The sequence below is a fragment of the Schistocerca americana genome, chromosome 8, assembly GCF_021461395.2.
Source record: "Schistocerca americana isolate TAMUIC-IGC-003095 chromosome 8, iqSchAmer2.1, whole genome shotgun sequence".
In the NCBI taxonomy this organism is placed as follows: Eukaryota; Metazoa; Arthropoda; class Insecta; order Orthoptera; family Acrididae; genus Schistocerca; species Schistocerca americana.
Genome location: NC_060126.1, coordinates 42875815 through 42903077, shown reverse-complemented (window position 1 = coordinate 42903077; position 27263 = coordinate 42875815). Strand labels below are relative to the sequence as shown.

Here is a 27263-nt window from a genome sequence, read left to right as displayed (position 1 = left end):
CCTCTCTGACAGGAAATTGTGAATCTAGTCAAATAACTGAGATGATATTCCATAAGCAAGCAATTTCACTACAAGCCACTTGTGTGATATAGTGTCAGAAGCCTTCTGGAAATCTCGAAATAATGGAATAAATTTGAAATCCCTTGTCAGTAGCACTCAACACTTCATGTGAGTAAAGAGCTAATTGTGTTTAATGAGGACAATGTTTTCTAAATCTACATTGACTGTGTGTTAATTGACCATTCCCTTCAGGGTAATACATGATGTTTGAACACAATGTGTGTTCCAAAATCCTGCTGCGTATCGGCGTTAATGATATGGGCCTGTAATTTCATGGAGGACTACTACTACTACTACTACTATTACTACTGGTAATAATAATAATAATAATAATAATAATAATAATTACTGCTACCTACTACTACCACCTTTCTTGAATATTGGTGTGACCTGTGCAACTTTCCAGTCTTTGGGTACGGATCTTTTGTGGAGCGAACAGTTGTATATGATTGTTAAGTCTGGAGCCATTGTATCAGTGTACTTTGAAAGGAATGTTAACTGGAATACAGTCTGGGCCGGAAGACTTGCTTTTGTTAAGTAGTTTATCTTGCTTCACTACTCCAAGGATATCTATTTCTACGTTACTCACGATGGCTGCTGTTCTTGATTCGAATTCTGTAATATTTACTTTCTCTTCTTTAGTGAAGGAATTTTGGAAGGCTGTGTTTAGTAACTCTGCCTTGGCAGCACTATCGTCGATAGTATTTCCATTAGTATTGCACAGAGAAGGCATTGATTGTGGCTTGCCACTAGCATACGACCAGAATCTTTTTAGATTTTCTGCTAGGTTTCGAGACAAAGTTTCATTGTGGAAAGTATTATAAGCATCTCATATTGAAGTCCACTCAAAGTTTCGAGATTCTGTAAAAGATCACCAACCTTGGAGATTTTGCATCTGTTTCAATTTAGCATGTTTTTTTCATCGTTTCTGCAACAATATTCCGACCCATTTTGTGTACCAAGGAGGATCAGCTCAGTTATTTGTTAATCAGTTGCTGCTGATACTATTTCTTTGAATTCAACCCACATCTGGTGTGCACTTGCATTGTTAATTTGGAAGGAGTGGAGTTTGTCACCCAGGAAGGAATCAAGTTAATGTTTATCTCCTTTTTTTGAATAGGTTATGTTTTTCATTTATTTTTGGATGATTTGGGGGTTACAGTATTTAGTCTTGCTATGAAACCCCTGTGTTCATTAATGCCTGCATCCGTTTGGATGCTTGTTATTAGATCAAGATTATTTGTTGCTAACCATTTCCCTGTTCTCTGACCATCCTTGCTGTAAAACTTGCCCTATGCATCCTCGTACCACCACCTATACCAGCCCTGTAACTGGAAAAACATACTCCATCAAAAGGAGAGCCACCTGTGAAACGAAACGTCATATACCAACTGTTATGTAAACACTGTTCTGCCTTTTACATCGGCATGACTATCACCAAGTTACCAGTTTTGGTGAGTGGGCATAAGCTGGAGGTGCATACTTTCAACACACTGTATCCTGTTGTAGAGCATTTTCTGCAACATGACAATCGTGACCTCAGTGCCATTTCATCTCAGGTGCTGTCTGGTTTCTTCCGTCAGACACCAGTTTCTCAAAACTCCGCAGGTGGGACCTGCCGCTACACATCCTTCATTCTTGCCATCCACCTGGACTTAATTTGCATTAATTCCTCCTGTTTTGGCTGTTCTTGACAGTAACCATTCCTGTCTTCATTCACTTTTAGTTTTCTGCTTTTTTCATTTCTTGATCTGTCTATTTTTCATCATTGTGTTCCTACCTCTATTACATATGATGCACTTAGCTTTTCGCTTTTATTAAGTTGTGTACGATATTTTAGCTGTAATCACTGTCGCCATATTACCTTATCTTCCACCTTGAAACTCTCAGGTTTTCAAATCTCACCTGGTGCCACCCCAGAAATTGGTCTTTCCGTCTCATCTTGTGCTCCAGGTCTCTCCTGACCTGGGGTTTTGGGTGACTTTTCTGAACTGTATCCCCTTTCCAAAACTCACCAGTCATTTTCCTTCGAGCTTCTTTTTTCCCTTTCGATCCTTTTGCCAGGAGGTGGAGCTACTGGCTCCAAAAGCTTGCAAAGTGTAATACCTTTTATATGTGTAATCACTTACCACTTCTTGGTGAATAGGTGTTTTATCCATCGAATCTCATTGTACGTGAGGTCAAAGACTTTGTTTATCTGATGATACCCCAAGGCTCGACAGTGCAGGTACAGCTGTTGGACCTATATGGCTTTTGATGATGGAAGACTTTCTGAGAAGATTTTCACATCAAATTTTACTGCATGATTATGATGTCATTCCTCTCTTGAGAAACAATATTATCAGGCTGCAGTCGCTAGTACACAGTCAGTTCTCATCATCAAGGTGTTTGGATGTATTGAAGTATGCCTGGTACAAAGCAGGATATTTAGAGGATCGCCTGCCACACTTTGCGACACTTGCTTAGTTTTGTTTTTTCTTATCTTATCCATCGTGTGTATTATGTGAAAAAATTTAGTTCACTTTCAGTGAAAGGTAACAAAAACATTACATTTTAATCATTTTTATACAGATTTTGTATGATAATAATGAGTTACTTATTATTTTCATTTAACAGCATACACATGCATGAAAAGGTAAACTATAAAAAATAAAATAAAAACAAATTTTATTGAAAATTTAATGTGATTTACATAATACAACAAAAATATATAAAACAGATAACTTGAATAATAGTTAGTGTAAGATATTTTAATTAGATGTGTTGCACATACTCTGGCAACACATTGTGTAAAACTTATTTACCGAAAATGGTATTGTAGATATCAGATTTATTACACAGGGAAGGCGTGAAAACTTCTATAAGTTGTAACAAAAGTTTCCATTTTGCAAAATTCATTAATGTTAGTGAGGTAATTTGAAAATTTTCGAATTTTTTTCAGAAGTTGATTGTACAGTTTCCAAGAATGTTAATTTCATTTCAATTATTGTATAATATATTTTATGGTTTAAAAGCTATTTTCTCTAAACCTATTATGCCAAATTATCTTTTGGGGGTGTTTCTCTCCTTAAAAGTGAAATTAACGACAAAAAAGTCTTGCATTATTTTTCCCCTGTGCACACTCCCCATGTTTCATCAACAGTGTTCATTGACACTTGGGAGTGTTCCCTTGTAAGTGCTCTCATCGTCGAATTTTGAATAAATACAGTCTGAGTAATTTGTGAGCTTTGAGTTATATTGTTAAAAAACAGTTTCTAACTGTAATAACTATCTTATCCTCTTACACATTTGATAGAAGATTACAATTCTTAATGAGTAGATTATGACAGCATTTTAAATTGTTCAGCTTGGTCATTGAAAATAAAATTTTTGTCGCCCCTGGAAACTGTTACTGAGACACTTGCAACTGTAACTATGCACCATGCAATGCATTAGTCATTTAGTTATATAGATATGTTACTAATGACAAGCCCTCACTATATCTACATTTTTGTGCTGTTCAATTCCCTTTTCATGTCCAACATTAACTTAACATTTTGTGTTTTGATATAGGTATGTTGCTCGTCAATATGTGATTTTTGTTTTAGATGTTATCTTTACTGATTTGAAAAATCAGAACACTGGGAAGTGTGCAATAAGATGGTGGGTTAATTATCAGTTTATAAAGTTCATTGGAAGGGAACTGTTCAGATCTTGGCAACTATCATATTTTACGAACTATAAGATGTGCTTCCCTCCCCCCCTCCGCCCGCCCCCCAGAAAATTGCCTCTAAAATTCTGGTTTCTCATGTACTTGAAATTGAATGTAAAAGTCTCCAGTGTTTGATTTAAAATTCTCACCAGTGTTAAAAATGGCCACACATTTGATGCCATGGGAAACCTATCTCTATCTGGCAACATTGGATTCAACTGGCGGTAGCAGCACACCAATGCGACGAACAGGAGTTGCGAAGATTTACAAGCTTGCTGACACTGTCTCTCTCCTGCCCTTCCATCACAAACCCAGGACGCTGTCTAGCCCGTAATGAGTCATTACAGTATACGGTGCCAGTGAACTTGAATTGAAAGTGATTTGTGTTATCGTTAACAGTACAATATTTTTGTTAGTAGCTGGTTCCGTAATGGAAAAAAATAAAAGGTATTCATATGATGTGGGCTATAAATTGAAAGTAATAGCATATGCAGAACTACATGGAAACAGAGTAGCATTTTGGCTCTCCACCAACAGAAAAAGCCATCAGTGATTGGCAGGTAGGCAAAGAAGAACTGAAATAAATGAAGAGTAAATGTCCAAATAGAGAACTGAATGCAAAATGGCCAAAACTAGAAGATGGTGTACTGAAGTTAATTCGAGGACACCATGAAAATGGCATTGGAATTAATATAAAAATGATTAAAGTGCATGCTTGTAAGCTAGTGCTATGGTGAAACTTAACAGACTTTAAGGATGGAGTTGCTTAGTGCTACAGGTTTATGAAGCATCAGGGAGATGAAGCATCATGGAGACAGTGTGTGAACCAAAACCAGAATATCTCATAAAATGCCATAAACGTATGAAGAGAAAATATCTTTCATCACTTTATAATACAACATAAAAAAAGTGTGGATCTAAGCCAAATAGCGAGTATGGACAAAACTCCTCTGACATTTGATGGGCCGAGAAACGGAACTGTTGCCATGAAGGTGCTAAAACTGTAACTATAAAAACAAGTGAACATGGGAAAATTGCACCACACTGTTGGGCTACAGGTTGTGCTAACGGTACTAAACTTAATCAAGTCATCATTTTCAAGTGCAAAAACAGTGCCAAAACCTGAAGTACTGCCAGGCATTGCTGTTCACATACATGAATAGTGTTGGATGGATGAGGCTGGTATGAAATTATGGATTAACAGATTGAAGGAAAGGTGCTTTATTAAAGACAGATACTCTTCTTGTGCTAGATCAGTTTAGTGGTCATTTGAAAAATTCTGTGAAAGAGAAATTGAGACAGGGAGATACAGAGCTTGCTGTTATTCCAGGAAGTGCAGCCTCTTGATGTCTCGATAAATAAACCATTTAAAGGGTGTATGAGAGAGGAATGGAAGGAATGGATGATGGGTGAAACCCAACATGAATTTATGCTGAAGGGAGCTTTAAAATGACCTACAATCAAACTCATGTGTCAGTGAATAAGACACCTGTGGTCTAGAGCGAGAGAAGACATTATTGTTAAACCTTTCAAAAAGTGTAGCATAAGTAATGCTCTCGATGGCAGTGAAGAGGACAGTGATGATGATGATGAAGAAGAAGAAGAAGAAGAAAGTTCAGATGCAGATTTTCAGGGAATCTGCCACCAAAAAACTGATCCTGAACTTATAATCCTACCTGCTGACAAAGGATCCACCACTCTGATTTTGAACTGCAAGAATTAAGTCATTAGCAGTCATATATGCCCACCTACAAAACCTGCCATGGCAAGTCTCCTCAAATACTTAGACCCATCCCAGAAGCTCTCTCTCTCTCTCACTCCTACCTTCCACATGCCTAAATGTTTCCTAATGTCCATAATCCCAACTACCCAGGACATCAGATTGTCACTGGTTGTTTTGCCTCCACTGAGAGAATCTCTGCACTCTTAGATCAACACCGTCAGCTCGTAACTGCAACCTACCCTCCTATATAGAAGATACCATAGACCTTCACAGTTCCTGTTCCTTTACCCCACAGTGCCTCCCTTTACACTAACGTCCCTCATGTCCATGGTCTTGCCACTATTGAATACTACTTTTCCCAGTACCCGATGGATTCCAGACCTAAAACTTCCTTCCTAGTTATCGTGACCAGCTATATCCTCACCCACAATTACTTCTTCTTTGAAGGCATCACATACAAACAAGTCTGGGGTACGGCAAAGGGCACCCGTGTGGCACCATCCTATTAATGGGACCATCTGGAGGAATCCTTCCCCACTACCCTGAATCCCAAACCCCTCACCTGGTTCAAATTCATTGAGTAAATCTCCGTGATCTGGATCTAGAGTGAGGATACCCTACCCACATTCCTCCAAAACTTCAATACCTTCTCACCAATTCGCTTCACCTGGTGTTCCTCAACCTAACAAGCCACCTTTCTCATTGTTGACCTCCACCTCAAATGTGGCTTCATCTGTTCCTCCGACCATATAAAACCTACAAACCACCAGCAATACCTCCACTTAGACTGCTGCCACCCATTCGACCCCAGAAGTCCCTTTCTTTCATACAGCCTAGCCACCTGTGGCCATCACATCTGTAGTAACGGGCAGTCCCTCTCGAAATACACGGGGCATATTCAAAATAATGTGAACATTGATAGTAATGGGATAATCGTGTTTGACGATCAACAGAGCAGGAAAGCACATGTGGCACTGGACTGTGATGCATGAATGCATCCAGTAAATCCCCCTCCCTCTCATTCCTCCACTACCTTCTGTGGACCACCAACAAACAGTCCAGCTCCACACATTAAGCTCAGAAATATGACCCACATTGATATTGATAGTGACCAGTTTCATTTTTCCTGCATTTTTGTGTAAGTGTTTGCTATACTTTCAGAACATTTAGTGTGCCTTTACAATAATAGATTTATTTAATGTCCTTTGGTTTGTAGTTATTTATCATGTAAAAGTATAAAAGAATCATTTATTAACAACACTGTAAATTAAAATTTCGTAGAATATTGATGTATGCCACAGGAAAAACATATGAAATGAAAGTAAAGTCAGCCTCGTGGCTGGTAGCTGTTTGTTATATATTGTTCCAAAACACAGCAAGAATATTCAGCACACAAATTTTGTGAAAATATGTCTTTGACTTGCACTTTTTACTTTCTGTTGTCATTATGTATTTTGCACAACCTCTCTCTTAATTGTAACTAACTGAATATGTTTCTATTGTTAATATCTGCTAATATTGTGCTCATTTTTGTTACTGTGATAGCTCTCAATGTGTGAAGGCCACATTGTTTTTCAGAAAGACACAGAAGTTGTTGAAACTCAAGACTCAATAATCTTAGCTACAATTTTTATTAATTAACAGTTGAACTAACGAGAAGTTACATAATTGTATCAAATTGTCTTGGAAAAACTGTAAAGCAGGGCTCAACAACTCACTAGTTTTCAGTGTGAGCGGGCTCTCATGTATGAGCAAAGCAGTTGTGGCACAGTGGGAGTGATGCAGATGTGCATGCACCGTGTGATCGTGACAACATGGTGAAAGTGTCAACTGTGCATTAAGGGAGGGTTGTTTTAACAGGAGTGCCATCCAACAGTGACAGTAGTGAGTTGGAATTGTGTGACTTAGGATTTAAATCTACAGTGTGAGGAATCTTGTCCTTTTACACAGTGAAATAGATTTGCAAAATGTATATAGTGTGCCATGAGACACTGAACACTTACAGGAAGTTCAGTTCACAAATGCACTGTATGTGTTAATACATACAAGAATCATAACAAGTTGTTGTGCTCATTGCTGAGCCTCGTGACATTATTAGGAACATTGAAGAAAATGCAGGTGTGTCAAGGAATTTATTATTTTATCTGTCTACAGACATAATGCCAGTCATATTGGGAAATAAATAAGGATTCATTGTGCAACTGAATGGGAATTGCAAAAGCTTCCAGTGGCCAATTCACACTAATCTGCAGCTCAAAGTAATTGATTTGCAGTGCAACATAACAGTGACTTACAAAGACATTCTAGATTTCTCAGAGCAATGCCCTCAGGAACAATTTCCTTGTTTACACCACTTTCTTCACAGGTCCCCCTTGTGTTCTCTGTGACAATGAAGGTGGTACAATACTTCCAGCTCGCAGGCCTGCGCTGCTCATAGTATGCTTGTGGAGCATTCTTGCTGTGTAGCTTTGCTATAAAGTTATGAGATGGTATTGCTCGACAGTCCTCATATTTGTGAGAAATTTTATATGTCAGTTTGGTGATAACCTGACATTAATTAGTCTTATGTGATATTTTGTTGAATATGCAATGATATTGAAGGAAAAACAAAGAATAAGAAGTATTTCCTGTAGCAGCACAATGATGTGTTGAGGATAATGTGACATGGCACAGCCATCATATTAAGTAATTAGTCAGGAAATGTCCTTAGACTTTAATGTTGTGAATGACTGACTGACTCATCTTTGCCCAGTTCAATCCGCTGAGGATAAAAATTTGAAGTTTTGCATTTTTTCAGAAGGGATTTTTTAGGAACTTCCAACCCTAAATTGTTGCTATTAAGGCAGCTTTGAAGCTAAACCTATGGAAATTGGTAATTGGTTTGTCACTCGGACACAAAGAAATACATGTTTCAGCATTTTTGGAAATTTAACCCAGTTGTTGTTGTTGTTGTTGTTGTCTTCAGTCCAGAGACTGGTTTGATGCAGATCTCCATGCTACTCTATCCTGTGCAAGCTTCATCATCTTCCAGTACCTACTGAAACCTACATCCTTCTGAATCTGCTTAGTTTATCCATCTCTTGGTCTCCCTCTAAGATTTTTACCCTCTTTGCTGCCCTCAGATACTAAATTTGTGATCCCTTGATGCCTCAGAACATGTCCTACCTACTGATCCCTTCTTCTAGTCAAGTTGGGCCACAAATTTCTCTTCTCCCCAATTCTGTTCAATACCTCATCATTAGATGGGTAGATCACATAACTAATCTTCAGCATTCTTCTGTAGCACCACATTTCGAAAGCTTCTGTTCTCTTATTGTCCAAACTATTTATCGTCCATGTTTCACTTCCATACATGGCTACACTCCATACAAATACTTTCAGAAATGACTTCCTGACAGTTAAAGCTATACTTGATGTTAACAAATTTCCCTTTTTCAGAAATGCTTTCTTTGCCATAAAGCTGCATGCCCTCGGGAAAAATTACGGCTGTAGTTTCCCCTTGCTTTCAGCCATTCGCAGTACCAGCACAGCAAGGCTGTTTTGGTTAGTGTTACAAGACCAGATCAGTCAATCATCCATACTGTTGCCCTCACAACAATTGAAAAGGCTGCTGCTCCTCTTCAGGAACCACTCGTTTGTCTGGCCTCTCAATGGATACTCCTCCGTTGTGGTTCTGTATCACTGAGGCACGCAAGGTCCCTATGGAGGTGAAATAATGGGTGAAAGTTTTTTTGAAAATATATCATTATTAAAGAACTACTAAAGTATTTTTAAAGCTATAACATTGGCATTTGACTTTTCAGTTACAAATAGAAAAAAAATATATGTTTCAGTGTTTTTGGAAATCTAACCCATAAGGAAGTGAACTAGAGAATGAGATTTTTTGTGAAAATATTGTAGTTTGAAAGCATTTTTAAAACTAAATCTATGAAAATTTAAATTTGTATTCTCAGTTAGAAACAAAAAATACATCTTTCAATGTTTTTGGAAATTCAACCCCTTTGGGGGTGAAATGAGGAATGAAATGTTTTATGGAAACATTTCATTGTGCAAGCATTTTTGAAGTTACATCTGTGAAAATTTGTATCTGGCTTCTGTGTTAGAAATAAAACATACACGTCACTATTTTTGGAAAATCAACCCTAACGAGCTGAAATAGGGGGTGAAATGTTTTATGAAAATATTTCATAGCAATAGCATTTGTAAAGCTAAATATTTGAAGATTGGTGTTCAACTGTTTTTGGAAATTTAACCCCTAAGGGAGTGAAATAGGATCAGACTGATTCACTGACTCATCATTGCCCAGCCCAAATCGCTGTGGATAGAAACTTGAAGTTTGGAGAGGGTGTTGATCTTATACTGTAGGCAATGTTTACGAAACTATTGTCCAAAATTCCCCTCTTAAGGGCGTGAAATAGGAGATGAGGGGATGAAAGGCTTTTTGAAAGTAGGTCTGCATTAAGGGAATTTTGAAGCTGGAATTGTAAAACTAGTATTTGGGTTCCCAGTCAGGAAAAAAAATTCCAATTTCAGTATTTTTGGAAATTCAACCACTAAGAGAGTAAACCCCCCCATGAACCATGGACCTTGCCGATGGTGGGGAGGCTTGCGTGCCTCAGCGATACAGATAGCCGTACCGTAGGTGCAACCACAACGGAGGGGTATCTGTTGAGAGGCCAGACAAACGTGTGGTTCCTGAAGAGGGGCAGCAGCCTTTTCAGTAGTTGCAAGGGCAACAGTCTGGATGATTGACTGATCTGGCCTTGTAACAATAACCAAAACGGCCTTGCTGTGCTGGTACTGCGAACCGCTGAAAGCAAGGGGAAACTACAGCCGTAATTTTTCCCGAGGGCATGCAGCTTTACTGTATGATTACATGATGATGGCGTCCTCTTGGGTAAAATATTCCGGAGGTAAAATAGTCCCCCATTCGGATCTCCGGGCGGGGACTACTCAAGAGGATGTCGTTATCAGGAGAAAGAAAACTGGCGTTCTACGGATCGGAGCGTGGAATGTCAGATCCCTTAATCGGGCAGGTAGGTTAGAAAATTTAAAAAGGGAAATGGATAGGTTGAAGTTAGATATAGTGGGAATTAGTGAAGTTCGGTGGCAGGAGGAACAAGACTTCTGGTCAGGTGACTACAGGGTTATAAACACAAAATCAAATAGGGGTAATGCAGGAGTAGGTTTAATAATGAATAGGAAAATAGGAATGCGGGTAAGCTACTGCAAACAGCATAGTGAACGCATTATTGTGGCCAAGATAGATACGAAGCCCACACCTACTACAGTAGTACAAGTTTATATGCCAACTAGCTCTGCAGATGACGAAGAAATTGAAGAAATGTATGATGAAATAAAAGAAATTATTCAGATTGTGAAGGGAGACGAAAATTTAATAGTCATGGGTGACTGGAATTCGAGTGTAGGGAAAGGGAGAGAAGGAAACATAGTAGGTGAATATGGATTGGGGGACAGAAATGAAAGAGGAAGCCGCCTGGTAGAATTTTGCACAGAGCACAACATAATCATAACTAACACTTGGTTTAAGAATCATGAAAGAAGGTTGTATACATGGAAGAACCCTGGAGATACTAAAAGGTATCAGATAGATTATATAATGGTAAGACAGAGATTTAGAAACCAGGTTTTAAATTGTAAGACATTTCCAGGGGCAGATGTGGACTCTGACCACAATCTATTGGTTATGACCTGTAGATTAAAACTGAAGAAACTGCAAAAAGGTGGGAATTTAAGGAGATGGGACCTGGATAAACTGAAAGAACCAGAGGTTGTACAGAGATTCAGGGAGAGCATAAGGGAGCAATTGACAGGAATAGGGGAAATAAATACAGTAGAAGAAGAATGGGTAGCTTTGAGGGATGAAGTAGTGAAGGCAGCAGAGGATCAAGTAGGTAAAAAGACGAGGGCTAGTAGAAATCCTTGGGTAACAGAAGAAATATTGAATTTAATTGATGAAAGGAGAAAATATAAAAATGCGGTAAGTGAAACAGGCAAAAAGGAATACAAACGTCTCAGAAACGAGATCGACAGGAAGTGCAAAATGGCTAAACAGGGATGGCTAGAGGACAAATGTAAGGATGTAGAGGCCTATCTCACTAGGGGTAAGATAGATACCGCCTACAGGAAAATTAAAGAGACCTTTGGAGATAAGAGAACGACTTGTATGAATATCAAGAGCTCAGATGGTAACCCAGTTCTAAGCAAAGAAGGGAAAGCAGAAAGGTGGAAGGAGTATATAGAGGGTCTATACAAGGGCAATGTACTTGAGGACAATATTATGGAAATGGAAGAGGATGTAGATGAAGATGAAATGGGAGATACGATACTGCGTGAAGAGTTTGACAGAGCACTGAAAGACCTGAGTCGAAACAAGGCCCCCGGAGTAGACAATATTCCATTGGAACTACTGACGGCCGTGGGAGAGCCAGTCCTGACAAAACTCTACCATCTGGTGAGCAAGATGTATGAAACAGGCGAAATACCCTCAGACTTCAAGAAGAATATAATAATTCCAATCCCAAAGAAAGCAGGTGTTGACAGATGTGAAAATTACCGAACAATCAGTTTAATAAGTCACAGCTGCAAAATACTAACACGAATTCTTTACAGACGAATGGAAAAACTAGTAGAAGCCAACCTCGGGGAAGATCAGTTTGGATTCCGTAGAAACACTGGAACACGTGAGGCAATACTGACCTTACGACTTATCTTAGAAGAAAGATTAAGGAAAGGCAAACCTACGTTTCTAGCATTTGTAGACTTAGAGAAAGCTTTTGACAATGTTGACTGGAATACTCTCTTTCAAATTCTGAAGGTGGCAGGGGTAAAATACAGGGAGCGAAAGGCTATTTACAATTTGTACGGAAACCAGATGGCAGTTATAAGAGTCGAGGGACATGAAAGGGAAGCAGTGGTTGGGAAGGGAGTAAGACAGGGTTGTAGCCTCTCCCCGATGTTGTTCAATCTGTATATTGAGCAAGCAGTAAAGGAAACAAAAGAAAAATTCGGGGTAGGTATTAAAATTCATGGAGAAGAAATAAAAACTTTGAGGTTCGCCGATGACATTGTAATTCTGTCAGAGACAGCAAAGGACTTGGAAGAGCAGTTGAATGGAATGGACAGTGTCTTGAAAGGAGGATATAAGATGAACATCAACAAAAGCAAAACAAGAATAATGGAATGTAGTCTAATTAAGTCGGGTGATGCTGAGGGAATTAGATTAGGAAATGAGGCACTTAAAGTAGTAAAGGAGTTTTGCTATTTGGGGAGCAAAATAACTGATGATGGTCGAAGTAGAGAGGATATAAAATGTAGGCTGGCAATGGCAAGGAAAGCGTTTCTGAAGAAGAGAAATTTGTTAACATCCAGTATTGATTTAAGTGTCAGGAAGTCATTTCTGAAAGTATTTGTATGGAGTGTAGCCATGTATGGAAGTGAAACATGGACGATAAATAGTTTGGACAAGAAGAGAATAGAAGCTTTCGAAATGTGGTGCTACAGAAGAATGCTGAAGATTAGATGGGTAGATCACATAACTAATGAGGAAGTATTGAATAGGATTGGGGAGAAGAGAAGTTTGTGGCACAACTTGACCAGAAGAAGGGATCGGTTGGTAGGACATGTTCTGAGGCATCAAGGGATCACCAATTTAGTATTGGAGGGCAGCATGGAGGGTAAAAATCGTAGAGGGAGACCAAGAGATGAATACACTAAGCAGATTCAGAAGGATGTAGGTTGCAATAGGTACTGGGAGATGAAAAAGCTTGCACAGGATAGAGTAGCATGGAGAGCTGCATCAAACCAGTCTCAGGACTGAAGACCACAACAACAACAACAACAACAAGAGAGTAAAACAGTGGGTGAAAGGTGTTTTTTCTTTTTTTATCTAAATGGTTGCTAAAGAACTACAAAAGGACTTCTAAGGCTACATCCATGACAATTAGTATTTGTCTTCTCAGTGAGAAATAAAAAAGAAATCCCTGTTTCATTGTTTCTGGAAATTCAACTTCTAAGGGAGTACAATAGGGGATGAAAATTTTTAAGAAAATATTCTGTTAAATTAAAAAATATTTAAAGCTAAATTTATGAAAATTGTTATTTCACTTTTTGATTCGATATAAAGAAACATTTGTTAGGGGTGAAAGATGCTATGGAAACTCCAAAAGAACACAAAAGGCATGATTAACAAAAACTTTGGACTCTAGCTACCAAAATCACTTTTTTGTCGGATGTACATTCAGAAAAGACCATACTTATATGACCATAATTAGTGTGAAAATCTTATTATGTTGCAATTTGTGAACAGCATAAAAATTTTATTTATTTAGTTTTTTAACATAATTTTATTTGGCTTCATATTGTGGCAGCCTCATTCCTTCCATTACTAAAATGTTGTAACTTATTGATTAGAATAATATTTAGTTTCACTTCTCATACTGCTTTTGTTGCAGCTTTGTCAGAGTAATTGTTTATTTTAAAATTTGCACAATATTAGTAGACACCATTTTACTAGCGTATTTGTAGACATAATAGCCGTGTTGTTTTGATTGTGGGCGCAGGTGGTGTTACAAGCAGCCCAGTGCTTCGGGCCAGTGTGGAATGTGATCCGCACTCTCTTACATGTAATAATAGACCAGTTGTAGACGACGGCAGTTCAAGCAATCCGAATCCAAACGCGGAGGTAAGGTGGCACTCCAGTTTCTGCATGCCTGCCACATTCTTGTGCTTCAAGGTATGGTAATACAAGCCTGCTGTTTTATGCCTTACCTTTTGGTGGTGGAGTAAGTGATGGTATTTTTTTTTTTTTTCAATTATTGTTTCTGTAGCACTAAACAGAACACATTGTTGCTATGAGGTTCCCGTCTCACAGTTTTTATTAGAGTATTAGCTTATATTAATAAGGCAGATAAGATATACCTGTATTTGCACACAGTTTTTAGTGCTTTGGAAAATGTAAACTGTAGTTTCCTGCCAAGAATGGATGAGGATGATGAAGTATTTGCATGCATTAAATTTTATTGTGTGGACTTGTTTCGGTTATACCCTTGATTAATTGTGAGCTTTAATGAAAACTGACACAAAGTCATATAATTCTTAATATCTTGTACACCACTATACCTGGAATTACTACTTACAAAGCATTTGAGTGGGATTTCAGGATCGTTCTTATGGATTTCAGCACTTTGAAGACATGCCATGTATATGACATTACAATAAATTTACAAAATTCACATTTTGATTGACTTCCGGTTGATGTAGGAATAATGTTGGGTAGACTAGAAAACATTTTTGTGTTGTACATTTTTTTACTTAGTGATTTTAAACTGGGGAAATATCGCAGTATTTGAAGGGATAAGTTTCAGAAATGTGCGCGCGCGCGCCCACCCACACGCGCACGCACACACACACACGCGCGCACACACACACACACACACACACACACACACACACACACACACACACACACAAAGGAGGAAGAAAGAGGGAGAAGGGGGGGGGGGGGGGGGGGAGAGAGAGAGAGAGAGAGAGAGAGAGAGAGAGAGAGAGAGAGAGAGAGAGAGAGAGAGAGATTAATGACTGTTGCAATAGAGGGTTCAGTTTTCAGTTATTCATAGCTGCAATACACTCATTCAGACTATATGTGATTAAATAACTCTTAACGTAAATATGAAGAAGCTTGCACAGGATAGAGCAGTGTGGAGAGCTGCATCAGACCAGTCTCTGGGCTGAAGACCACAACAACAACAACAACAATTACATAATTTGTTGACAAGCATCATCATTTTCAATAGAGTAAGAGTGTTTAGGGCAAAGACTTACAATGTTTTGCTCAAGCCACAAGCATTTTCTCCTCCCCTAGTTGTTAAATTCCATTATGTTTTCACAAGAATTCATATTATGTTGCAGTTTATCCCTGCTATTGTCTTCCTTACCACAATACATTAAAATTCTAAATTTTGGCATCTACCCCCATCTTTACCCCCACACCGCATCCTGAAATTCATGCTGTGCTTGTATTGCCACCAAATGTAACATGTATTTACTGGTGATTTATTATAGGAAGCACTAATCTGAAATACAGCAATGCAGAAAACTGCTGGGTGTAACACTATTGTAGCCCAGTTGTTAAATAGTAAATGCCCAAGGAAGTGTGTGTGTGTGTGTGTGTGTGTGTGTGTGTGTGTGTGTGAGCATAAAATGTGTTGGGTAGTAATATGGCAGAATATAATAGCACCTCATTTCTATTCAGTCAATTTTTATGTTTCTGAAATCCCATTAGCAGTGATTGGAGTTCAGATATTAGTGATTAGTGTAAAATTTTACTTGTATTTAATACAGAGCAGGACAGGTGATAAGGATTGTGGAAAGGGCCAAATAAGGTGTAAGTCTGGTTCACTCAAAATTGTAATTTAATAACAGCTATAAACCAAACAGCACATAGCCAAACCTTTAGAACTAAGAGTTCCAAAAAGGCAGTTATTTCATGGCTGAGGGCCTCCAAACAGGAAATTTGAAGTCAACAAAATAAAAATGGAGCTAAAATAGCAAATAAAATAATTAAAATATACATATCATCACAGCTAGGCTGGAAAGCCTCAAGGCAAAAGTAGACAGAACAAACATATTCAAGGTGCAATACAAGCGGGTGAGGGCCACAATTAAATTTGAAAATTTTAAACTACATTACCATAATCTTTTAAGGCAGAAGGCCACAATGTTTTTGCTTAAAGGGTAAGTTCAAGAATAAGGTTTTAAGTGGCTTAAGGCTCACAATTGATTTTTCAAAATTCATAATACATAAAGTCCAGTAAAACAAGAATTTTTAAATCATTGGCTGTGATAGATTGTTAACAGAGAATTAAACACGGGTGAGAAGGACAATAAAGAAAACAGCACTCGGAAGCCTCCAGGGAGGTCGGTCTACCCTTGTTCACTTAGGTGAGACATTGGGTGAGCCCAGCTACACTTGATCCTTTGGAACCCAACCAGGGGACAGCCACAGACCGACGGACACGATGACTTGCTTGCCACCAACCAGTACATGAGAACTCAAACACAGAAGGTTATGAACGTGATGATCCACAATGAAATATGTATTAGCTCTCAAAAGTACACAACATGTTGGACAGCAACAAAAGGTGAGGAAAGGACGCTGCCTGAAATTACGTTAGTGGCCAGGGCAGGTAACTGGAACACTAATGGCCACAAGGCAGAAGATTCCACTGGTATACTCAAATTGTAGTCAACCACTAAAGTTAATTGTACTGCATGGCAGCTAAATTTCAGCAATAGAAACACTCGGTGTTGCTCACAGGAAAATCTCCCCAACAGCAGACCACCGAAACAAACCACACAACATGAATGAATGGACGTGGCATGGGTAGTTGAAACCACTACTCAACTTTGACATCCTGGGTCCATGAACCACAAAGCTCGTAGTGATTGGACAGCTCCACACACGCTCTTACACTATGCAGGGACCACCAGCGGACCCAGCCGACTGCACCGTGCGGAGATAACGTCCCTGGTCCACAGCAACTGACAGACTCCCTCAGAAACCTGACAACATCTAAAATGGTCGTCAGAGAGAATAATGTCAACTACACACAACCTGACAAACACTTGGACGAAGGCGTGTGCGCGCACGCACACAGAATGATTGGTGAGCCAAAACGCGTTGCCCGGTAGGACGACCGACCGGCGATCCACCAAGATCGTGGCCCGTCTCAAGTGATACATGTCGGCAATGGTTGGGCGAGCCATGTTGACGCAGACCGTACTGCTCCAACCCGACTGCGCTACTGACTCATTGCAACTCAAGACTGGCAGGTCCGGACTGGGCTCCAGACGCGTTCCAACTCACTGGTAGCCCGAACTCGCGACCCAAACTGCCTTACAACAGACAACGATCGGTAAGTAATAGCAGTCGAGCAAAGATATTAGAAGATGGGATATATCGATATGCGCTGCTAGTACCAGTCACAGTTAGGCAAAGCAGCGACTCAGATGGTAGTAATTCAAATTAACATAGTGAGGTGGAAGTATGTTGAAAACAGGGTGTAAAATACATGGTGGCGGGAACGTGAGCCACGCATGGCTCAAAAACAAAGTTTTCAGTCTTAAACAAATGAATATATTGATTTCAATTTTAAATTACTGGTTACTGATAGGGAGATCTGTTTCATGTGCCCCCCCCCCCCCCCCCCCCCTTTCCCCCTTGCGTGCTCTCTCTCTCTCTCTCTCTCTCTCTCTCTCTCTCTCTCTCTCACACACACACACACACACACACACACACACACACACACTTGCTCGGTTTTTAAGAATGATTGATTCTAGATGGTATGATACACCACCCTTGCGAAGTGTTGTGATTAAAATTGTGGATCAACCCGTATGTTGAAAGGGATGTAGAAAATATTATGATTAGTAAATGTTATGCGAGTTTGGAGTGAGAAAGCAGATGTTGAGAAATGTGGGTTGCGAGTTGAAAAGTGGAAGACTGTAGAGGGATGTCCAGGTGAAGGAGAGGCAGAAGTGAGAGACATTCACAGATACATACTTGAGTAACAGTGAGAAAGGAAAATGAGGACAAAATATACATGTAATTGAAAGGGAAAAATGTTGTAGAGGAAGAAAAGACTGTTGGACATTGTGTGACTGTTTAATATTAAAAGTGAGATTATTGTGATCATGTGACACAGACTGAACTGTTCTCATGATAGTACTTTCCATTAAAGCAGGTCTCTGTTTGTTTATTGAGTTTAACGGATGGCTAAAATGTGCACAGTCAATATACTATTATTTTGGCTAACTGATATTAAGATTTTACTTAATGTTTGTACATGTGGCCATCTTTATGCACATTAATGTTAATTTATTGCAGTAAAATGCCACACACATTTCTCTAGTAAAGGTTTTCGGAAATAACTACAGCCAGTTGCCTTTTGTAATGGTTCCATTTTTATTATTCCATGATCAGTTTTCAATTCACCATCATCATCATCATCAGCATCAGCATCTCTTAATGTCAGTAGGTGACTCAAAAAAATCGGTCATGATATAATTAAAAACTGAACTGTAACAAAAGACAATTTGTTGCAGTTATTTCTGAAAATCTTTATTCATTTCAGTCACTGTGTTACATATCCATAATAGAGAAAAGTTTAAAATCTTTGTTTGCAAGTAAATATATGAATTTAGAGTTGATTGTGGTAAGTTTATTGCAGTTCACTAATTACATGTGAATTCATTTCAACTAAGAGGGTACGCTGAAAAGTAATACCTCCAAATTTTGTATTCTGTTCTCAATGTCAGTTGAGGTGTTACTTGTCACGCATATTACTCGATCGACTTCCCCACTTCGCTTACCAAGTTGCAACCCTCTGCCACTAGGGGGCTCCAAATTATAGTGTGGAACATGGTGGTGTCTCATGTAACTATTTCCGGGTGTGAAAAACAGTGCCCTGTAATCAGGTATATAACGACAGAAAACATACCTCCAACTGAAAACCTTAAAAGGATCAAAGCTGTGTACAGTGATGATATCAGTAATGTGCAGCATTGGGTTGTGCATGCTCTTAAGGAAGGAAACAATGGTGATAATATCAACACACGTGACAGGTCTCACGATGGATGACCACATATGGCAATCGACGAGACTCCTTGGAATCGGGTCAATGACCTTGCCAGACAAAATCATTGGGTAAACACACACATCTCTGGGGTAAGTGTGGCATATCAAGAGAGTGTGCAGTACAGAAAAAGGTGTGTGCAGCAGGTGCTTTGGATGCTCACTCCTAACATGAAACAGAGGGAATTGGATATTTGTCAACAACTTCTTTTTTGTTTTGGGCAATAGGGTGATGAGTTCCCTAACAAAATGTGACAGTTGATGAAAACTGGGTTCATCATTTTGACCCCGAAAGAAAGAGAGTTCTGCCACAAAAGATCACAGGTTCCAAAAATTTTAAAGACCATCCCATCAGCGGGAAAAGTCATGCTCAAAATGTTCTGGGATGTTCAAGGAGTGGTGAATTTGAAATTCATGCCCAATGGCACCACAATAAACTCTGCAAGGTACTGCAAAACCCTTATAAAGCTAAAAGCACCAATTCGAAGACTTCGCCCACACCAGGAGCACCCTCTCCTTCAGCATGAAATTGCTGGGCTATGCGCAAGTGCCTTGACATCTGCCACAATCTGATGCCCCGGGTTCACTGTCATCGATCATCCTCCATACAGCTCCCAGTTGGCCCATCTGATTTTAATCTGTTTCCAAAACTTAAAGAACACTTTTGAGGACGTCACTTTGATAGTGGTGAAGCAGTACAAGCGGAAGTGAGGCTCTGGCTACATTGACAAAGTCACAGATTCTACAGTGACCGAGTCAACAAATTGGCCTCTCGTTGGGAAAGGTGACTGTTGAGAAATAAATATGCATACGTGAAGAATAAAAGTATATAATGTTAATAATGTTCATTTTATGTAAAAATATTGAAGAGCTTTCATATTAAAAAAAAATCCAAAGGAATTACTTTTCAGCATACCCTTGTACATGTTTCACAGTCCTTATGAAAATGGTATTTGCACTTTTTCAAGCTTTTCAAAATAACGGTTTTGTCACATACTTTCACTAAAACAATGCTTGAATAAACAGTTGATTGCTGTAAATAATGTTGCTGTAGATTTGGGCTTTCATACTTAAATGTAGATTATTCATATCAGTTTCATTAACCATTTTAATCCAGAAGAACTGTACATAATTAATTCCAGAAACCTTGTTGCTGCAAGTTTGTTCTTCCATTTACCAAACACTGCAAAGAAGTATAAATTAGCATTGTAGATGTATTTTACTTTTATGCCACTCGTATCTTGTTGATAACGGCTTTAATCCTGTTGTTTAATATAATCACAAGAGGTAAGTCAATTTCCTGGTAATTTAGACACTCAGCTCTAGTGCACGATCCAAGATATTGTAAATGGTTGTTTTTGTTAAAACTTCAATTCTTTGAGATTTTGTGAAAGAGTGTTGATGAGAAGTACACTGCTGGCCATTAAAAATTACAACACTGTGATGGCGGCATGTGGTAGGAATTGAACTGGTGTGAAGTGTAGTATGTCCTGAATGTGCAAATGATTAGCTTCCCAGTGCAACAGCACAAAGCAGATAGGACTAACACTGTCTATATTCTGTATATAAGAAAATGCTACTCACCTAGTTTCTCATTGAGATTCACATTCGAATTCTGTCTGTCTGTGAGAAGATTGTGTCACACGTCACGTAAGGAGGAAAAACGTGTATGTGTCGGAATTTGACGGCGACAATACTGTGGCCTGTCGAGACTGCAGTTCATCGTCCTGCAATATTGCCACTCACATTTGTCGGGTTCTCACGTCTGCTGTACAAATATAAAACTGACTGGTTTTGGAGCGCCATTCCGTTTGGGATCTCAATGGCCGTGTGCACCAAACACCCTGGAGGATGGTCACACCATTCGGTTGGGCATGCAGAATCGTGAGGTGACATAGTGCAAATAGAGTCAGGAGACGGATGATCTGCAGTGAGGCGAGCATCTATACACACAGTGTGACATAATCTTGAGCACCCAACTACCGACGTAGCAGAAGTCACGATTCATTTCAACATGGCAGCAGAGAGGTGCATCGACAGTGTCTCACCCTGTAACTACTCTGTATGTGGGAGTGGCAGCACACTACCTTTCCAGAAGAGTCTCAGTTCAATGTTCAGCATGTTGATGGTCGTATCTGTGGTTCTGGGTCAGCAAACGTTGCCAAATTGCGTACGAGGTTGCGACACTCCACTTACCTGTTTTGCACTCAGTTTGAAGTATCTCGATGTTCCAAAATAATATTCCGAAAACTTACTCCAGATCGGATAGTACCAAAATAATGTAGACCACCAATAGTTAAATTTTAATTGCCTTGTCCAAGGGTATTTTCACTGTAACATTTCTGAGGCCAGATCCAGTCTTATTCACAGATCAAACAGGGAAAGAAAATTGCATCTTTTCCTATGTCAACACTTCTAGAAGGGAAATAAGCTAGTCATTTATTAGTGATACACTAATTATTGAATATCACAGTGGACACTTAATACTGTGACAAGGCATTATAACAAACACAATGCACCTGTTGTCATAGTGTAGAAAGCTCACACCAGAATTAAATTATCCGGTAAGTCTGTATGCTATAAAACAGTTAAACTCAGATGCTGTGTGTTCATTGTCATCCCCAGACTTTAAGATGTGTAGCTACTCGTACTGAGTGGTCAGATCAGAATTTCACAGATGTTACTTGTTTCCCATTCCAAAAAACTGACACCACGACCTTTCTCGCCAACCATATTGCCTTTGCTTTCTTCGGAGCTTACGAATCAATATGTTTCCACTGTTTTGGCTGTTGTTTAATCGCTGTGGTGTAGTAGTGTATCCCAGCTTAAACTGTGGTCAGAAACCACTGCCACAACCTTGCTGGTTGCTCTGAAAATGGTTCAAACATTGTTCGAACATTTCCATTCTGACCTGTGTTAGCATCCATATAGCAGATAGTTTTCTCGTATCCATTTCCACATCCCTACGTCTTCAGCAGTTTCTCCCACTTTCAGTCGACAATCCTCTGTGACCATTTTATGCACTTTTGCAATAATTTCTGGGGCAGTGGATCATCTTGCTTGACCACTATGCACATCATCATCATCATCATCATCATCATAATAATCTAAGCTGTTCCGGCCAAATTTAAACTCAGTTGCACAATTGGTAAAGTTGATCGTGAATTAACAGAGTCCTCCCCTGCGTTCAGAAAAGAGCACAAATTTCCTTTGATTTCATACTCTTCTTTATGACATATTTACATCACTGCTTTAAATCTCGATGTTTTTCCCATCTTCACGAACCACTGCATGCGAATGACAACACAAAAACGTCTGCAACACAGGTCTCTACCCAGAGCAGTGAACAATCACAGGTTTACTCATACAGGACAAGCTGCTATTACACGGGCACCACATAGAGCTAGCCCTGACATCTAATGGTGTTTCTACGAGCTTTTCAAACTGCCCTTGTATCTATCAACTGATTAACTTTTCTAGCATGATGTTTCTTGTTGAGATACTTGAACAGATAATGACACAACGTGATGAGTATGCTGTATGTTCTGATATGTGCAGCTGACTTCCTCTCAAATCACTATCCAAACAGAAATCACAATTTTTCTGCTGTAGTTCTTGTCGGCCATCTGTATGGCCTTCCATCTTCAAGAAATCTTTTGTATCTGAATTGATCAAATCCTAGCCGCACAGAAGGAGCTGTATACACAAATCCCAAAAGTAGTCGCCAAGTTCAATGTTGTGGCGAATGAGAAGCACATAAACTAATACACAGAGTATTTGTGATTACATGGAAGTACTTTCTTCATATACCTGTAATGAAGTGAATTGCTATGTGGGCAACAGATATCTGACACTTAATTTGTGGAAGTATATGCGCTTTTGAGAAATGAGAGAGACAGATTGACATTATCTTTAGACGAGATAAAGCACATATACACAGGTCAATATAACAGCACAACTGAAGTAACACTGCAGTTACTGAAAATGATGATAGTATACACACTGCCCAGATATAAATGAAGTACTGACAACCAGTAATCTGATTTTTTGTGTATGGATAATAGTTCAGAAAAAATGTGGAAACATTGTTTATAAAAGAAAAGTCACAAGCAGTCATGAGACTTTTAGCATGTATCATGGTTTTTATTGTATTTTGTAGTGTAATGAAAGATTTTTGCAGAATTGGCAGAAATATTCAGTGCAATGTTGCTCAGTGGGTAAAAGTTGTTACACATTAAGCAATCCTCTTGTAACTGTTTTAGCAAGTATTATATACATACTACCTCAGTAGATATGATGAAAGGTAAAATTACATTTTGACATTTACTCTGCTGCAGCAACTCCAGGCTGGCTCATCATCCCATCGGCTGAGTGGAAGCAGTGGGAGCAATGGCAGCCTGCCACCGGAGGAGATAGCTGCGATAGCTGCGCGCCAGTCGAGCGGGCACAGCAGTGCCAGCTCCGGCAGCCTGGCTGGCCTCAGTGACACAGACGTCTGCAGCCCGCAGGGCTTTATCGTCGCACTCCATCGAAAAATGGCAAGTCGGATTTGGGTTATAACAGATACACTGTGAATTTCTATGTGCAACTCTTTAAGGAAGTCAGCATATTGCTGCAGTTCTTAAAGTATTGTCTCATTTAATTCCTAATAAAACATTTAAATTTTAGTAGAGGTAGTTTAGCGGTTATTTACCTTATTCTTCATTTTATTAAATATATAATACTGGCTAGTGATGAAAAATACTAAAAATATAAAGTCCAAAGTTTTTCCCCATAATTCTTAGAACTAAGTGACAAGACTCTCAAAGTATTAAGATTTGTGTGGGAGAAATTTGGAAGCAGATGCTGATTACACAGAACTATTTAAATGATGTAGTAGTAGTAGTAGTAGTAGTAGTAGTAGTAGTAGTAATTTGGCAAGGATGGGACAGGTCACCTGTGGCTCTATAGTTTGAACCATACTAACTTTTTCTTGAAGTAAAATAGCGAAATCTAAATCGGGATGACATAATGGGGAGTAACGTTTCCACTGTTCAGAATGGAAGGCCAGCGTGTAAACAATAATTAAACATCTTTCAGTTCATACCTAGTGTACAGTGCTGTTATTTAACAATGTAAAAAGCTAGTGCTACATTGTCCACACATTTTTTTCACTGTGCGCACTGTACAAATACTAACAGCTAGCACCAGGATCATGACAATAATTGGTTTCATTGGTGTAAGGCACAAGAGAGTTGTGAAATGACAAATAATACAGAGTCAGTATTTGGTAAAAAAAAAGTAACATAAATAAATAACAATAAAACACCTGTAAGTAATCTTTCACTATGTAAAATTTATTTTTTAATGGGTACTTTTTATCTGCCTTTGTAATCTCTTTAATCTCCAAATCTAGTTTACTGTAAATTTTACTCTCTGGTAGGAAGTACTGTTTTAAGGTTTTTTAGATTTATTTATAAATGTGAATTCAGTATGGATCTTGTTCCACACTTGAGTATACATCTATTTTTGCGGTAATTACTGGTTTTTTCCTGCGTGCATGTCTGATTCATAGATGAGCTTAGGTAGCATTGCTAAAATCCTTAATATTTCAAACATAACTTTTCAGTGAGCAGAGTTACTATTTTGGTTAAAGAACTGCTAATATTTTCCTTAACACTTTTCTCTCAGGTGGCAGGTATAGTTTCTCGGGTATTTTGAAAAACTTTGGTGTGAATTGACACTGACTGGTACTACATTTGAACTCAAGTTCCTGGGTAAAATCTTTAACAATTTTAAATCTAAGTCAGGAGTTTGATAAGGGAATGAGTTGTCATCTTTTCTGTTCAGGCTTTGGGTGGAATAATCAGGGTATGAGAAAAACTACTGGACAAATATGGCATCGACAATCGTGTTACAGTTTACTGTGAACTGCAGGGTGTTCAGTTCTGTTGCTTGGTCAGTTATGTAGATTGTCAGTCAATAACACTCACAGTGTCTCGCAATGATGAAAATGTGTAAACTGATTTACAAAACTAGTAAATTAAAAGAAAATCCTACATGTGGACAGTTTGAATCAGCAGTTTTTATTTTTATTTACTTAATCCATGTTTAAATCTTTCTAATTCTGAAATTTTTCCTATGTAACAATAAATAATGGTACGAAAGATGAAGCTTTAAGCAACATGAAGGTAGGTCTGACCACCACAGTGCTTTTCTGATTAATAGTAGTCATGTACAAAGTGCACCAGAAACACCCAATTGTATTGAAAATAAGAGATAATTCAGGGTATGGTGTGAAATTTTTTTTATATGGAGATAAATTTTCTTTTTTATGCAGTATTTGTGTGTGGCTGTTTCTTGAAAATAACGTTTGGTAAGTGTCCAACATGATGAATAATGCAGTCATGTAGTCTGTCTGGAAGAGATAATGTAACTTGCTGCAACGTGTCATTTGGAAACCCCCTGAGTGCACTCACGAATTTGATCTTTTAGTTCATCGATTCTGGTGAGACATTGCTCATAAACTTCCTGTTCAAGATAGCTCCACTAAAAATTATCGGGTGCTGTTAGGCTGGGCGAAAGAGCAAGCCAGTTGATGTCTACAAAGTGATAAATTAACCGAATGGATACATTTTATTCAGTATGCCTATGGAAGGAAGTGCAGTATGGGATGATGCTCCATCGTGCTGGAACTGCAGGTGATGATGGTATTGACTTCATGATGCAAAAATATTTGCTACATGACAAATATTTGCTACATGACTGGTTAGTGCTGAGAATTGACTGTCATAATTTGGTCCATATTTTCGAAAAAAAAGTACAGGCTGATAATGCACTCAGAGGAAATTGTGCACCATACGGTCACTTTGGCACTGTGCATAGGACACTCAAACAATTCACACAGGATGTGTGCAGCCAAGAACTGACAGTTGTATTTGTTTACATACACAGACAAGTGGAAATGGTACTCATCTGACATTAGTAACCTGTTCACAATGTCCTACATCCTCAACAACTCGCTGAAGCTCCAAGAACTCATTGCAAAATTGAAGTCTCACCTCTTGTCCCTTTCAGTAGGCTTATAGACAATAGACATTAGTGAAGATCTTTGTATAGGATACAGCAAACACTGGTATGCACCAACCCAATTACGATAGTTTGCCCCAGAGCTGACCATTGAGAACTATGCTAGAGTGCGTCCCCTTCATAATTCACATTTTTTGGTGTACATACCAAATGAGTAAGTCCTGCATGTTTACTGTCAATCTTGATGTTATTTTTATAACCATAGCAACAGAGTATTGTGACTAGGAGCATCACATCCACCGGACCTGCATCAAAAGTTTTGTCATGCAGCTGTGATAGACTCTGTCTTTATGAATTCCTCTACTACTGCAACATTGTGTTCCATAGACCAGTGCTCTGTCTCAAATAAACCCCAAAGAACAGTGCCCACCATGGCATACAGCATTACAGTGCCACACGATGGATAACCTGTAAACTAAAGTTTAAGAAAAGTTAAGTGTTTCTGTCGCACCATGGATAAAAGTGACTTTGCACATGATTGTACTGTGACAACCAGGTACAAATTTAGTTCTTCAGTGCATGTTGTATCAAATGATTATACGTAAAACATACTGTATTCTCTTGATTCTCTGTGTTTGCATTATATTATTGAGTTTGTTTAGTGAACTGATTAATTGTAAGGCTTGTAGTGATAAACTGTCTTTGTTGTTTTTTAGATTCGACAAGATGTATATTTCCTGTCATCGCAAAAGACAAAACCCAGCCTCTTCGGGTTACCAATAATTGTACCGTGTTCAGAAACAACAACTCACCAAGACCTCTACCACGCTGTTTTGGTGCAGGTTGCACGGCTTGTTTCACCGCTACCACCATCTGAGACAGCGGCACCAAACCATGCTCAAGACTGGTTCGTACCCTTCACATCATTTCCAGTTGGTTTATCTTCTGACTTGCCTGTCTTTTGTCATATTATTATGTGTAGTTGAAGAAAAATATGCTCCCAGAAGTAGAAAGATACTGTTAGATGACTAGGGGCTGGAAAATCAAACATCTATTTTTGCCAAAATTAGCATCTATTTTTGTTGATATAAGCGCCCTATTTGTAAATAATTAGACATATTATTTTA

At 38.8% G+C, this 27263-nt stretch overlaps 1 protein-coding gene across 1 annotated transcript in view; it reads left to right on the top strand.

Moving 5' to 3' along the window:
* LOC124545063 (ubiquitin carboxyl-terminal hydrolase 32) overlaps nucleotides 1-27263 on the top strand; it is a 230329-nt gene that overhangs the window by 135267 nt on the left and 67799 nt on the right. The window contains exons 22-24 of the mRNA XM_047123861.1: nucleotides 14057-14178; nucleotides 23466-23666; nucleotides 26853-27043. Of these exons, the coding sequence (XP_046979817.1) occupies nucleotides 14057-14178; nucleotides 23466-23666; nucleotides 26853-27043 (514 nt within the window). The remainder of the gene's footprint in view (nucleotides 1-14056; nucleotides 14179-23465; nucleotides 23667-26852; nucleotides 27044-27263) is intronic.